Raw genomic sequence first — 15,255 nt, 5'->3', positions numbered from 1 at the left:
TCAAGTCCTTATAATGAAAAAAGTTCTAAGATACCTTAACAAATTATGTGTAGAAGTAAAGGGGCTTTTTGTGAACTTAATTATTAGGTTTACTTGATTTTGTAATAGAGCCAAAAGTTGGTATGTTGAGTATATGAATTCCGTATTACAAAACTTCATTTACAATAGCAGAATTCATAAATAAAAGGTAAATGATATCATTTCATTGACATTACATGATAGATGAAAAAGTAACATGACCTAAGACAAATGATTTAATTACTATTTGTTAGTAAATTAACTTTTAATAAAGGAATATGTAAATAATTACCATGAGATAAAATAATATCGAATTGATTTTATCCTAAAGAAATTCCAGTGAGTTCATCATCATTTGAATATTTTTTTAGAACAACAATAATCCTCTCAACCACATTTTGAAGTTTTAAATGTCTTAAATTAAAGCGTTTACAAGTCAATTTTCTTTTTTATGATTAAGGGTTTAGAACACTAAATAAAATTTCATTATTTTGTAATTAAAATAAGAAAAATGAATAAACTATAAATAAGAGTGGGAGTGCCAACATCCGGCTTCCAAATGATAATTGTGCGAAGCTTTGAAAATAAAATAGAAACTTTGGAGTTGAATAATAATTGATTTGGAAAATTAGCATAAAGGAAATTTTAAGAGAAAATGAGTGGTAATAAACTTTGGTCGATCAAAGTCCACATTAGTGGAGAGACCTTAAAACAATACAGTTGTAGGACACAAACACATCATCCATGAGTGAAATACAGATAAGAAAGTTGGGGATGAAAATTAACAACTTTCCCAGGCCTTCTTTGCAAAACAATTATTAAAAACAAGATTATCACATACATTGTTTATGTACATGGAGAGTAAAAAACTAAAGATGGGTCCTGCTTTCTAGATCCCAACAAATTTGTTTCTCCAAGGAAATGATGGTAACATTTTGATTCACATCCAAACTATAGCTGAATTCTTTGTGAACTAAACATGGTCCTAGTTCAGTCGTCTCCTTCTATGTGCTCGAGAGTCACCGCTGTCAACATCTGAAACTCTGAAACTATCATTTCTCCTTCTGGAAGATGAAGCCGAAAGTGATACTTCGGAGTCTATTTCCACAGCAGTGTCCATTTGACTCTCTGAGTTTATTACAGCAGCAATGCTTGAGAACGAATCTCTATCATCCACCTGGGGTGGCTGCTCCTGGTTTCTTCCCACCGCGTTGCTTCGGAGATATGCTTCAACTATCCTTTCTGTTGAATTCAATCCAGATGACAGAGAAGTAAATCTTGCAGCTCTTCGTAATTGTGATTGTCTTTGACGGAACAAAGAATGAACTCGGGAGGACATAACATCAGTACCATTTGTGCTGCTAGGCCTCAAGTCAACATCATCAAGGGACACAACTGTAGTTTGCTCTCCACGCAATCCCCGAGATGTCAATATCCTGTTAAGGACAGAATCAGTTATTTCTGTCGTTTCGGCCTCCCTTGGTGGAGTCAGATCACGGGTCAAATCAAATCTGCTTCCAAGTCGGCGAATCATCTCCTCCACTGGGAGATTTAAAGCAGTCCTTTGAATAGTTTGCCTCCAGCTCTCCACCCGCCGTGCATTGGGCCGAGGAGGGATCTTAAGACCGGAGTCCTCTTCTGGCTCAAGGTTGACTTTCCCCCTGCCATAAATCGGGGTCAGAGTTTTAATTGTCACCTCTTCTTTACAAACAGGACATTCTTTTGCATCAGAATGCTTATGTAATGATCGGTAGAGGCAAGACCAGCAAAACAAGTGACCGCAACAAGTTACGACAGGTTCCCGGGCCAAATCCAGGCATATGTTACAATCAAAGAAACCCACATCATTGCTAACTCCCTTCTCAACATCATCCTTGTTTTCTGAAACTTCATCTTCCAATAATCCATTGGTATTCTCACATGATTTGGGCACATCACTCGTTCTTTCCTCTGGAATGATGCTGCCCTCACCTGCCTGTAACGTACTTGCATTGTCCAAATTCACCATGAACTGATCCAATTCCACAGATAGGTTCTGAGTTGCAGCAGGAAATTGAACCTGCTGCCATCTCCACCGTCGACGCCGAACAGCTTCTCTAATCCTATTGAACCGATTATTAACCGAAGCATCCCAGCCCAAACCTTCATTAGACACTGAACCTGACCCTGTCTCAGGAGTAGGACCCAGATTCAAATCCAGGTTCATTGTATCATGCGTTTCCTCACCCATTCCAAAAATGCTCCAAACAACCTTTATTTTCGATCCCAGATAATGCGTCCTTATAATTTCCACAAGTTTTAAGGTACCCAGATAAAAAGGAAAAACAAAACTTTTAATTTAACTTTCGATTAAAGAAAATCATCCCACATAATCACAAACCTAACCCAAATCATTAGAAACCCTAGATTTTGCCCTAAAAACTAATAAAACTCAAATTCAAAAACCTTTATCACACATATATATATCAAGATCCCGGATCAAAACCCAAATCATAACTTCCCAAATTGAAAGAAACCTAGGTTTAGGTAATCAAACTAGTGATTATAAATACAAATAGAAAAATAAATATGGAAAAATTATAGGAAAACTGAGACTTATAGAAGAAAAAAACGAGAGACCTGACTTTAACAGCTGCCAATCTTGACCAGGGCTTTAAGTGCGCTGAGCCAGTTAGATGGATGGAGCTGTTTCTGTGTTAAGTTGGGTTTGAGTTGAGTCGCCATGGACTGTTATCTTCTTGGGTCAGCGATCTTTCGTCTGTTTTAGAGGAAGATGTGCAGTATATTGAAAAATAAATAATACGGAAATTAAAGGGAATTCATTGGATGCAACAAAGTAGAGGTGATGATGGGCCGGGCCGGGCCGGACCGGATCCAGATAAAATTTTAGGCCCGTTTTTTAGGCTCAGGCCCGAGCCCATCTCGATATATGAGCCTAAAAATTTGTCCGAGTCCGACTCGAAAGAAAATTATTAAGCCCGAGCCCAACCCATATTAAATATATATATTTAATATATATAATATATATTTGATTAAAAATAAAAAAATATTTAATATATAATTTGGGCTGGGCCAGGCCCGGGCCAAAAAAATTTTGCCCGAGGTTCGGCCCATTTTCTAAGCGGGCTTCATTGTTTGCCCAAACCGATATTTCGGGCCTATATTTTTACTCAAACTCTCTCATCTTTCGGGCGGGCCGTCGGGTCGGGCCGAGTAGCCCAACCTATGATCACCTCTACAACAAAGTATCACATATCTTTATTTCTAGTTTTTTATCCCTCACCAAATTTGCTCCAAAGATGATTTATAAAATATAAGTTAAAAATTATTTAATTTATATTTAATTTTATTTTTAAAGTAAAATAAATATTTTATATTTAAAATAGTGAAATTAACTTAAAAATTGCATATAAAAATATTTTTTTCTAAAAATATCATAGAATTATCAATTGTTTATTTATTTGAAAAATTGATGGTTTTTATAAATATTTATGAAAAAGACTTTTTAACTTTATTAAATAATATTGAAAAGTTATAAAATGAATCTCATTATGTTAAAATAAATTTAAAATTTTAAAACAAAATTAATATAAAAAATCGAGTATCAAATTGAAGCAAACCAAATTATGATGGATGGCTCAAAAAAAAAACCCAATTGAAATTGTCCAATACATTTATGCACACTCATTGTTCGAACATCTCTTAGGGTAGCACTTGGGATAACATGTTTCATTCCTTATTCGAACAACATTTCCAGACAACATGTTGGGACAATTAAAGTGTAATACTTTTGTTGGCATTTTTTACTTGGTTCATCTTGGTTTTCGATTATCAAATGATTCTTGGATTGAAGCTGCAATTATTTCTCTTAGATGGTGAATTTAATTTCGAATGGGAGAAAAGAAAAGAAAAAGATTGATTGAATGAAACATTGTCCTTATCTATTAATACTAAATCAATTTTTTTTGGAGAGATTAATACTAATCAAGTTTATTTTGAATTTTTAAAATTCAAAATATTTATAAAAATTCTAAAATCTATATTTTTAAAAAATTATAAAAATTAAAAAAAATTCTAAGGATATATAAAGAAACTTAAAAATCTAAATTTTTTCTAAAATAATAATTTTGGGACTTAAATAAATTAATTAAGGGTTAAAGATTATTATATTAAAGTATTTTTTTTCTTATTTTACTTTGAATTTTTTTTTCAAATGTATATGGTTTCAACTTTATGCTCTCTAATATGGAATTAGTTATATTATAACAAAGTTTTAATTTAATATGTTTAATTTTTAAATTTAATTTGAATAATTTCACTCGATTCAATTTGATTCGACTTAAATTTCATTTCATTCGACTCGATTTGAAAAAATTTCAAATCGAGTTAAGATGATAAAATAAGACTCATCAACTTAATTAACTCAAAATTTTTTCACTTGATTCGATCGAATGGTCACCTTTAAAGATGGTTTCTCTACTAGGGATATAATTTATCTTTATGCAAATCTAATTTAATGTAAAATTATTTCAAAATAAACTTAATCTCATTTTCAATAGATAATCACAAATAAATTTTTTTAAATCAATGAATAAAAAAGGAATTTAAATAAATTTAACATAACATAAATGAGTAGTCATAAAACTGGCACATAATTGATTAAAGTAACTTCCACAGACTACAAACAAACATGACGGGTTCCCATTATTTTGTAAATATTACACTTACTTTGATTCTTTATAGACAAGTACTTTTTTTCTTTTGGGGGGGGGGGGGGGGCGAGATAATATTCATAAGGAAACAAACATAACTTGATTAACTTCCATTAACTTTCTTACAATCTGATCTGATCTCTCCATTGCTTCCTGTTAAAGGGCTGATATTCCCCATATTTATCATTGACTGAGCAAAGCTTTGGAAGAAGGCAGTTTGGTTACTGCTGAAGGTGTTGACAATGGAGATGGTGGGAGCCCCACTTGTGGAAAACAACTCTTGGTCAGATTGAAGAAGGCCCTGATTGTTTTGAAGGTTTGTGAAATAATTATTATCGAAAGTATCGGGAGTGGTGGGATCAAGATTCGCCACATTGAATCCGCTCCCTGATTGAGGACATATCTGCTGGAGTGTTGTCAAGTAGGATGAATTGAGTGTGGGGTCAGGGTTGCCTGTTCCGCTGAAATTGTATAGCCTGCTGCTGAATAATCTGCACTGCGCTCGTCCGAATGTGTGCGCACCTACATGATTGCAGATGCCAAAATTTTAATGAAACAAGAGAATCTAATGTCTTGAGCTACTAACTAGAGAAGATTTGAAAAAGTTTATACCAGATAATGCCACAAGATCATTAGTGTTAAGCCCCACTGCAGTGAACTTGGCAGTGATGTTGGTTAAGCTTTCAAATGGTGTGGGGATGGAGGAGTTGGCTCCTGCTTGGTTTGCTGTCAAACTGTCCCTTCTCCCTAGTAGTACTGTCCATGAAGGACCCCCTTGCTTCAACCACAACCACGTACGGTATGATTGCAAATGACGGTTAAATAATCGAGTTTTTGTTGATATATGTAAAATGAGTTTATTTAGGGTTACCAGAGAGACGGAAGCTTCAGCAGCGAGGGCCAGAATGTCAGCACAAGAGACAATGCCAGGACAAGAATTCTCGAGAGCAGTTTTGATGTTATCAACAACGTTAAACCCTCGAGTTGAGTTGGTATTGGGTGCTGCATCTTTCTCGCTCTGTATGTTGGCGCTGTTGTCTAACAAGATGGAACCATCACATCCCTGTCGTAAGGCCCTTTAGATTGATTACTAAAAACTCAAACCACTCCAACAAAATGATATTCATAAAGAAAAAAAGAAAAAAAGTGAGTGAGTGAGTGAGTGAGTGAGTGAGTTTTACATTGACAAAGCAATCATGGAAATGGAGACGAATGAGGCTGGCACCGATCCGAACATCAGATTGTAAAGCCTGCTGAATAACTCCCCGTACGATGCTGGAAGCATTGGGGCACGTGTTATCGTAAAATGTAGAATTCAATTGAGCTTTGGATCCAACAATTAATAATATTATAGAAATGATTAACAAGAAAAAGGAAGCATAATTTGCAATATTTGAAGGCAACATTGTGGTTGATGACTTCATCTTCCTCAAATAGGTTTATTAGTCCGTGAATGCATAAGATCTTCCTTTTAGCCTTTATATATACTGCTAAACTTTCGGGCGCCAATCTCTGTTTTTGTTTGTATTATATATATATTAACTTAGTATGTAAGGATTCATCACCAACTTGAGAGCATTTTTTTTTTCTTTTATGGGACCAATCTCTTTTCCTCTCACTTTCGCGTGTGTGTATGCATGCACACAATTAAAAGGTCTACAGTATCTACATACGTGTATTGTTTCACCGACAACTCCATTCATAAAGAAAGAAATAGTTTTACGATAAAGTTAAATGATGAAAGGGCCGGGGGCACATAGTCTTTGCAACCCTGTCAACAAGTTTGTTTATGACGAAAAGGAAACATATGGTTAAATCCAGAAAGGTTTCAATGTACATCACAAGCATTTAAACAAAAGTTTATAAAATGACTGAAAATGTTGAACATAAGTTCTTAAAGTCAATAAAGTTGTAAATTTAAAGCTGTCTTACAATTATTGATCTATGAATGTCGGAACTAGATACATATATTGCATTAAGTGCTCATTTATCCACAAATTACGCCATCGATTTGGCAAATTTTAAAGCAATTTTACATTTTTCTGTCACTTTTATATGGCTAGAAACCCAAAAAAGAAACTTGACTTAACATGCCAATAATCATAATGGTACAACGTAGCATATTTTAAAAGGTCTACAGTATCTACGTGTATTGTTTCACCGACAACTCCATTCATAAAAAAAGAAATAGTTTTACGATAAAGTTAAATGATGAAAGGGCCGGGGGCACATAGTCTTTGCAACCCTGTCAACAAGTTTGTTTATGACGAAAAGGAAACATATGGTTAAATCCAGAAAGGTTTCAATGTACATCACAAGCATTTAAACAAAAAGTTTATAAAAATGACTGAAAAATGTTGAACATAAGTTCTTAAAGTCAATAAAAGTTGGTAAATTTAAAGGCTGTCTTACAAATTATTGAATCTATGAATGTCGGGAACTAGATACATATATTGCCATTAAGTGCTCCATTTATCCCACAAATTACGCCATCGATTTGGCAAAATTTTAAAGCAATTTACATTTTCTGTTATTAAACCCAGAAAAAAGAAACTTGACTTCAACATGCACAATAATACAAATGTAGACATATATTACCTTTTTTGCTTCTGCCTAACAGATAAAGTTTAGTGCTTTCCAGTGATCTAACATGTGAAATATCTCCAAGCCAAAGAGTTAACGTTACATCTGATTTACTTGGACGCAATGAAAATTTGTTGGTAAAAAGTTTTCCTTATTTTTCCGCAATCCGAGGGAGGGGACGGAGAATTACGAAAATGATAGTACTTTTAACTAAATTAATTTTGATGAGTGTAGAAAGAAAGTGCATGTTGCTTGTAAATTTCAATAAAAAACAACTTTATACATGGGAGGAAGTTGAATGTCCATCATAGATTCTGAGTTTCCCTAGAGTAACCATTGCTGTAATAATAATTCCCCAAAAAGGGGTCACCCCATGTTCTGTTCAAAAGAAATAGCAGTCGCCTGGAAAGGAGGGACACAAGTGGATGTTGGGTGAGAGCAGTTGAAACCTTACACTTTAGATAGGAGGGCCTGCTTGTCGGAATAAGCTAATTTTTTGAAGACCATGAGATGAACGAATCTCATGGCAGGTATGACGATAATAAAATATTGGTAGGCTTTCAACACCGAATCAACTAGTTTAATTTTTGGAACAACATATAAGGTTAGACTGACATCATTGGCGGCAAGGCAGGGATAAAATATGATACAATGTTAGGTTGCCATCACCAAAATTTGATGTTAATTAATGGTGCTAACAACTGCAATTGCTCTGGTGTTCGTATTTGTAGATCGAGAATCTGATCATTTCTTTTGGGGTTAATTTTACCAATGTCCTCAAATTATGGCCCAGATTTTGAATCAGCTCTTAAACTTTAAAATGTTTTGATTAAGTCTTCAGGCTGGTCCTTCCATCAATTGATGGCCTGGTCAAGAAGTCGTGGAAGGACCAACGATCATTTTCTAAAATGATATCAAAATTTATGTAGGCTGTGAGAACATGTAATAAGGAAGTGTATGGCAATATCAGGATTAGAAAATGGAGGGTTAGGAGTCGATTTAGAGGAATTCTAGAAGCCCTTGAGATCAAGCTAAGAACTGAACTGGAAAAAATAACAGGAAGAACGACTATGGAAATAGTAATTTTGTAGTAACTAGCGGGTCATCTGTGGCTGAGTAGATATTAAATTAAAGCCATATTGCTTCATAAGAAATGCATAAATAATTACAACCAAACGGTAAGTATTTTAAGGATTCAAACTCACAAGAAAATGTGCACCGGACTTCAACTAATTGACTTGCCTCATTCACTAATGGGTTAGATTATCTGTCCAGGTTTGGAAGTCTGTTCAAAAAGTAAGAGGATTTGAATAAAAATATAAGTTCAATTAAAAAATAAGTTTAGACAAAAAATAAGACCAATTTTCTAAATGAGCTAGGTCTCAGATAAGTTTTTTTAGCTTGGGCCCGACCCGAATTTGCCTACTTTTTTTTCAATGCTATTTTGTTGTCGTTTGTTTCCATTTTGATGTTGTTTTGTTGTTATTTTACTATTATATTGCTATTATTTTTGGTTATTGTATAACTCTTATTTATTAATTTTACTACTATTTTAGAGGTATTTGCTATCTTAATCTTATTTAAGTATAAAGATTTTTTTTAATGCATTTTCAATTTATTGGGAAATATTTATTTTAATGTTTTTAATGTATTTGATGTATTATATATATATTTTTAATTTTTTTTATATAAAAAATAATATAAAATCTTTTTAATACAAGCGAGTTAAGCTTAGGTTTAGCATATTTTATTTGGGTTGGACTTGGGCAAAATTTTAGGTCCATTTTTCAAGTCGAGTTGAGCTCGGGCTAAGAAATAAGCCTAAATTTTTTACATTGACCCGACCTGACCCCACCCGACCCATGATCAAGTCTAATTAACAAATAATAAATTAATAAATATAAAGAGTGCTTAAAAGTAATTCAAATAAAGTAAATGGAACAATAAAAGAGTACTTTTTCTTATTCAACTTCAGATTCATAAAATGGAGTGACTAAGGATCACCTTCCGCCAATGACAATTAATAATCTATGTCAAATTAACTTGAATTTAGAATCAATGACACGGACGCATCTCCATATTTCAACAAAGTGATTAAAAAACACAAGGTTTATTGTCACACCTCCCCCAATAACTTCAAGTTACCAGCTTCGCCTTTAGTTATCGGCTCTTCAATAGGAGGTAGTTACCTAAAATCAATCTTAGGTAACCTCTCGACTAAATTGCTAGCGTAGAGCGGGCGGCTGGCTCTCAACCCACTTTCTCCTAAAATTTCAATTTATGACCTAAATTAATGGCATGAGCACAAATCAAGAAAATTAAATTGCATCCACTTTCTAAATTGTTTAATCCTATTTTGATCACTAGCCCATTAACCTATAAATATTCTAACCACTTGCAAATAACATAAAAGATATGGAAATGAAGCATAACGAAAGAGAAATAAATAAAACTAACTCAACTTAGTTAAACTATTAAAAATTAAAAATTCGTAAAAGAATATAAAAATTGTAAAATATTAAGAATGTAAAAAGTGTAAAAATAATTAAAATTTTGTAAAAATGCTTAAAAATTGCATAAATTATTTAAGTTTTAAAAGTTTTAAAAAAATTGTAAAATTTATTATAATAAAGAGCGCAATATTGTTAAAATAAAGAGTTTGAAGATTCATCCCTGTGCTCATGGATTCGCAATCATATATTTCACGCATTATTTGATTGATTAAGCCTCATTGTCTAATTGAAAAATTTTCAATAAAATGTTTAAAATTTTTTGGCAAATGAAAAACCAACTTTGAATTTGAATATTAGAAGATAGTTTAAATAAAAAAACTTTAAAAAATACTAATCTTATAATTTTCAATATTTTAAATATTTTGTTACAATTATTAATAATTTTTTTTAAAAATAATGATTTTCACCAAATTTTTAAAAAAATTTAATACTTTTTTACATATTTTTAATATTTTAATAATTTTTTTACCATTTTAACAAAATTTTTTTATAATTTTACAATTTTTTTTATTTTTTTAGTTTTTTTTGAAAAATATTTTTAATGATTTTTGACTTGTCAACATTGATTAACTTTGTCAACTTATCATGTCATTGGTCGGTATGACACATCATCAGTTAATGTGCCATATCATCAATCATGTGGCATATTCTCATTGGTCAGTTTTTTTTAAGGATCAAAGTAGAAAAATGGAGAAAAAAAAGTTTAGAAAGTAAAATGTAAAAACGATATAGTTGAAAACCCAAATTGTGAACAAAGCCAAAAATAAATCCCACCGTCGAGGATATTAGTATGAAGTCGGAAAAAGAGATACTGTGGGTGCAATGAAACACTTCACTGTTGTTAACCAATTTGTATTTTAGTACGTACTACTAATGAAAGCTGTGAAACGTAGTTGTTTTTAGCGTGGAAAGGAACCCCAAACGTGGGCTGAGATTCTACTAAATGACAAGAAAAGAAGTCATTTCCATCTATCCATTAATGAATTTTAGAGTAGGAGAAGTAAAACTTGTGTCAATGTTAAAGCTGCCACAGGTAACTTCAATGTTAATATCAAGCTTGGCAGTGGGGGATTTGGGACGGTCTATAAAGGAGTTCTGAGAAAGGAAGAGGTAGCTGTGAAAAGAATTCTAAAGAATACTCGCCATGGGAAGCAAGATTTTATAGCTGAAGTGACCACCATAAGCAACCTCCACCACAAGAACCTTGTTAAACTCTTTGGCTGGTGCTATGAAAGCATTGAACTCCTACTGGTTTACGAGTTTCTGCCCAGTGGAAGCCTAGACAAGTCCATATTTCGGAACCCGATTCCTAACACTATGGAAACAACTCTGAATTGGGAAACAAGGCACAACATCATTTGCGGAGTAGCCAAGGCACTGGATTATCTCCATCATGGTTATGAGAAAAGGGTTATTCACCGAGACGTAAAAGCCAGTAACATAATGTTAGATTCAGAGTTCAATGCTCGAATGGGGGATTTTGAACTAGCTCGAACCAACGACCAAACACACCATTCAACCAAGGAGATTACCGGAACCCCAGGCTACACGGCACCAGAAAGTTTCCATACGGGTAAGGCAACCGTTGAAACCAACATCAATGCATTCGGAGTACTAATGCTTGAAGTGATTTGTGGGAGAAAACCAGGGCATCAAAATGAGCAAAACAGCTACAAAATCAGCATTGTAGAGCGGGTGTGGGAACATCATAGGATGGGATGGATTTCTGATGTAATAGATGATCGATTAAACAAGAATTTCTATGAGGAAGAAGCACGGTGCACACTTATTTGGGGTTGGGCTGTTGTCACCCCAACCCTTACGAGAGACCCTCAATGACAAATGCTTTGCAGGTTCTTACAAGGGAAGTGGATGCACAGATGTGCCTCGTGAGAAGCCCGCTTTATGTGGCCAGCCACGGCTTCTCCACTCATTAGAGAAGACATCGACAACTCCATCAGCGGAAAACAACTTGCAACAACAATGGAACTCAGTGGCAGATGATAATTATCATGTTCATAGCATTTTTTTTTCTTCCTGGGTGGTGTTTTTCTGGTCGAATAATAATAGGACAGTAGTTTTTTTGAAATTAACTAGTATATAAATTTCACCAATTCTTTTAGAAACTTTAGATCTGATGGCTGCGTTGGGGATGCCTAATTTATCTTGGATTTATGGAAGGAAATGAATAGGAGGTATATAAATTTTTTTGGTCAACTACAAATTTAATAAGATTTAAATTACACTCAATCATTCAATTTTAAAAGTTATTATATGGTCATTATGTTTACTTAACTCTTAAATGTAGATAATGATATAACAATATAAGGTGGCATGATAATTTCATCATTATAGATGAAATTTTAAGTCAAAATATAACTAGTCTCTATAATTTTCTTTCATTTTCTTTCTTTCTAACTCTATACAAGTATATATAGTAGGAAAGTTGGCTAAGAGCCAAGTATCGAAAACACAAGCGGAAAGCTATATGGCGTGAAAAAGAGTGAAGAGACGATAACTCTAAAAAATTCTTGATATTTGCTCCACTTCTAACTTCTAAGCTATCAAACCTTATTTATAATTTAATTGCATTATTTTTTAGCATGAAAATTATTATACTCTTGTATTTGGCCCATATGCTTAAAAGGCCCAATCCCACAAACTCCGACCCAAGTAAGTTGAGGAACAACTCATGGCACATCACCACTCTATGTTGCTTCACTCTTATAAAAGTCATCCTTTGGTGAACTTTTAGAACAGTTATCATACCATCACCCTGAATGCCCTCATCTAGGATCCATATAATCTAACGAATATATTGGGAAGACCACTCACAAACACTCATCAATCTATCACATTCAGTAACCTTTCGTCAAGTCATTTCAAGTTAGATTTAGTAGTACCTTAAGTTGACACTTGTTGTCCTATTTTAGCACCTAAGATCGATAAAAGAGGGACCCGTGGCTAACCTCTCGTCCCACTATAAATACCCCCAGAGTAATGGGTAAAGGAAAAGTGAGAAGAACATAACCCTACTTTGCCCAAATACTATCTGACTATCCCATTAACCTTCGAGTAGTGGGTCTCCACTCCCTTCAAGGTGTGAACCGTACCTTCAATAACGGATCTTCGCAGCTTTCAAGGTCTGAACCTCCTTCACAAAACACTCCCATTCATAAGTTGTAACAATTGGCACCGTTTATGGGAATGATTGAAAACTATGTCTCTATCCACTAAAGGTCGTAGCTAGTCAAGACAAGAAAGTTAATTTATTCCCCCACTCAAGTTCAAACCAAACCGGCCTAAGGAGTTAGGCCAAAATTTCACAACGAACCTACCATTCACTGCACCTGCCATCCCGATAGAAGGATATGGAGAAAGTTCACCTGTTACTTTTCAACCCTATAGAGAACCACCTTAAAAAATGCCATAATGATATAGAAGAATAGGGTAACTCTCGACCAACTATGCAACAATATCAAGAGTTGCAAGCTCAAAATGATCTCCTTTGGGCTCACATAAGAGAATATGATTGAGACGAACCTGGAAGGAGTATCGAGTATCATGAAGTCGGAGAAGAGAAGGAAATTGAGGACCCAAGGCATCTGTTGAAAGTTGGCAACATATCAGCAGCATGCAAGCGTCCAGGCCACAATGCAACAGCATGTATACAGCATGCTAATGCCCATGGTGTATTTCGGTCATTTGACTTTTGTAACATGTGACATATGTTTGATTTGATTGTAACTTTTTGATTAGCTAAGGTTAGCCATGTACTTAGCAGTTTTTAGTAGGTTTTAGGTTATCATTAAGCTGATGTTACAGCTTAGTTACTTGCACAAGGCAAGATTTTTTTTTTCTTTCAATGTAATAGAACCATATATGTACATGTTATTTTTGCTTAATGAAGTAATGAGATAAGTCAAACTTCTTTTCTCCTTCAACATCCGATTCTTGCTTCTGTTTTTCATCTTTCAACACAAATTTTAGTTGTTTTTGATCCTTGGTTTTGACTTTAAACTCAACAGCATCCTTAGAGGCAATCCCACAGTTAGGCTTAATAAAAAGTTCAAATAGACAGTTTGCCTAGTGGAGATTAGATGAAGCTACAATCGGGTGTCGTTATTATTACTGCCCAAAGCACTTGTAAAGAGTTCCCTCGACCCCCTTTCACCATTACACTCCGTTGAAGGCCTCGCAAACTGAGGTCCTAAATGGGGCTTAAGAGGTGTTTGCTACTCCTCCCTTAAGATCCAACTTGTGGAGGGAATCGACAGTGGAATGCCTATAGCACAATGATATATAGGCCATTCCACTACAAATTGCGCTTAAAGGTCGCAATAGATGAGACTATAAGAAATAGGCAACACACTAAGTTCATTGAAGAACAAACTGACCTGAGAAATCCTTAATGGTGAACACCTTAGAGTTTAAGAATATTGGTGCAAGATATGATAAAACCTTGAGGAGGGCACATGTTATGAATTTCGCCTTGAGATATTAAAGAACGACGAAGGGGAAAGAGACTAGGTTCCCCTCAATGTTGAACCCTGTTCTGTTTTTCAACATCGAAGACAAAATAAGGAGGTTCCGCCCTCTTTCCAAACTCAATTTTTAAACTGGAAATTAATTCCTAGTGTTCTACTCCTTCATAATTTCTTAAAATATAAAATCAAATATTTATCTAAATAAAATATAAGAGATAAAACTCAAGCTTAATTAAATTCCTAATAACTATCCTTACAAATGATATTTAAATAAAAATAAAATAATTCTAAAAAATCTTGTGAGTTCATATTTTTATTTGTTCTCCATAAAAATTAAACGATAAACAATAAAATTAATAGACCGTGCCCAAAAAATTTATCAAAAGAAAACACATAAATATGTCATTTTGACACACATATCAAACCCTAAGAAAATTAGACACACCATTGACCAAAGCGATCACAAACATGATAGCCTCGCCCCACTTTTCAAATCTTCTCAGTAGAAACTGTTTGATTACAAAAACAAATTATGTACTACGTAAGAAATTATTTAATAAGGTAATATATTGTAATGGTTTTACACATAAAATGTTGTAGTAAATATTGTAATGAAGTAATGGTTTTTGTAATCAACCTAAAACCATAGGATGATTTTTTGCTATTCCAAAATATAATATATACATTGTAAGAAAATTTGTAAGTAAATAAAATAATATGTATTGTAATTACTGTTGACACCACATGTAATAAATACTGCAATAATGAATGCTAATTGTAATAACACAAATGAATTGTTTAGTTACAAAATATATTATCTAGTACATAAGAAATTGTGTAAAATTTAATCGTAAGATTTTTATTTTTGTAATAAAGTAATTTATTTTGTAACAAGACAAAATATTTGGCCATTACAAAAAAAATTTAGTAAAAAACTTTGTA

The 15,255-nt window shown here is 33.7% G+C and overlaps 2 protein-coding genes and 1 pseudogene across 2 annotated transcripts; 1 reads left to right on the top strand and 2 right to left on the bottom strand.

Annotated features, from left to right (window-relative positions):
- Nucleotides 1-793: 793 nt before the first annotated feature.
- On the bottom strand, nt 794-2,823 carry LOC107891249 (breast cancer type 1 susceptibility protein homolog). Its single transcript, XM_016815977.2, has 2 exons — nt 2,638-2,823; nt 794-2,297 (listed from the first exon to the last, which is right to left on the bottom strand). The coding sequence occupies exon 2, from the start codon at nt 2,246-2,248 to the stop codon at nt 1,004-1,006; it is 1,245 nt and encodes a 414-aa protein (XP_016671466.1). The 5' UTR covers nt 2,249-2,297; nt 2,638-2,823; the 3' UTR covers nt 794-1,003.
- Nucleotides 2,824-4,651: 1,828 nt separating this feature from the next.
- Nucleotides 4,652-6,196, bottom strand: LOC107891250 (peroxidase A2). Its single transcript, XM_016815979.2, has 4 exons — nt 5,912-6,196; nt 5,602-5,793; nt 5,343-5,508; nt 4,652-5,252 (listed from the first exon to the last, which is right to left on the bottom strand). Exons 1-4 carry the CDS (start codon nt 6,152-6,154, stop codon nt 4,834-4,836), a joined length of 1,020 nt encoding a protein of 339 aa, XP_016671468.2. The 5' UTR covers nt 6,155-6,196; the 3' UTR covers nt 4,652-4,833.
- A 4,452-nt stretch (nt 6,197-10,648) lies between these two features.
- On the top strand, nt 10,649-11,830 carry LOC107892529 (probable L-type lectin-domain containing receptor kinase S.5; annotated as a pseudogene).
- Nucleotides 11,831-15,255: the final 3,425 nt, after the last annotated feature.

This window comes from Gossypium hirsutum, chromosome D09, assembly GCF_007990345.1.
Source record: "Gossypium hirsutum isolate 1008001.06 chromosome D09, Gossypium_hirsutum_v2.1, whole genome shotgun sequence".
In the NCBI taxonomy this organism is placed as follows: domain Eukaryota; kingdom Viridiplantae; phylum Streptophyta; class Magnoliopsida; order Malvales; family Malvaceae; genus Gossypium; species Gossypium hirsutum.
The sequence above is the reverse complement of the archived record's forward strand: the minus strand, read 5'-3'. Positions and strand labels throughout refer to the sequence as shown.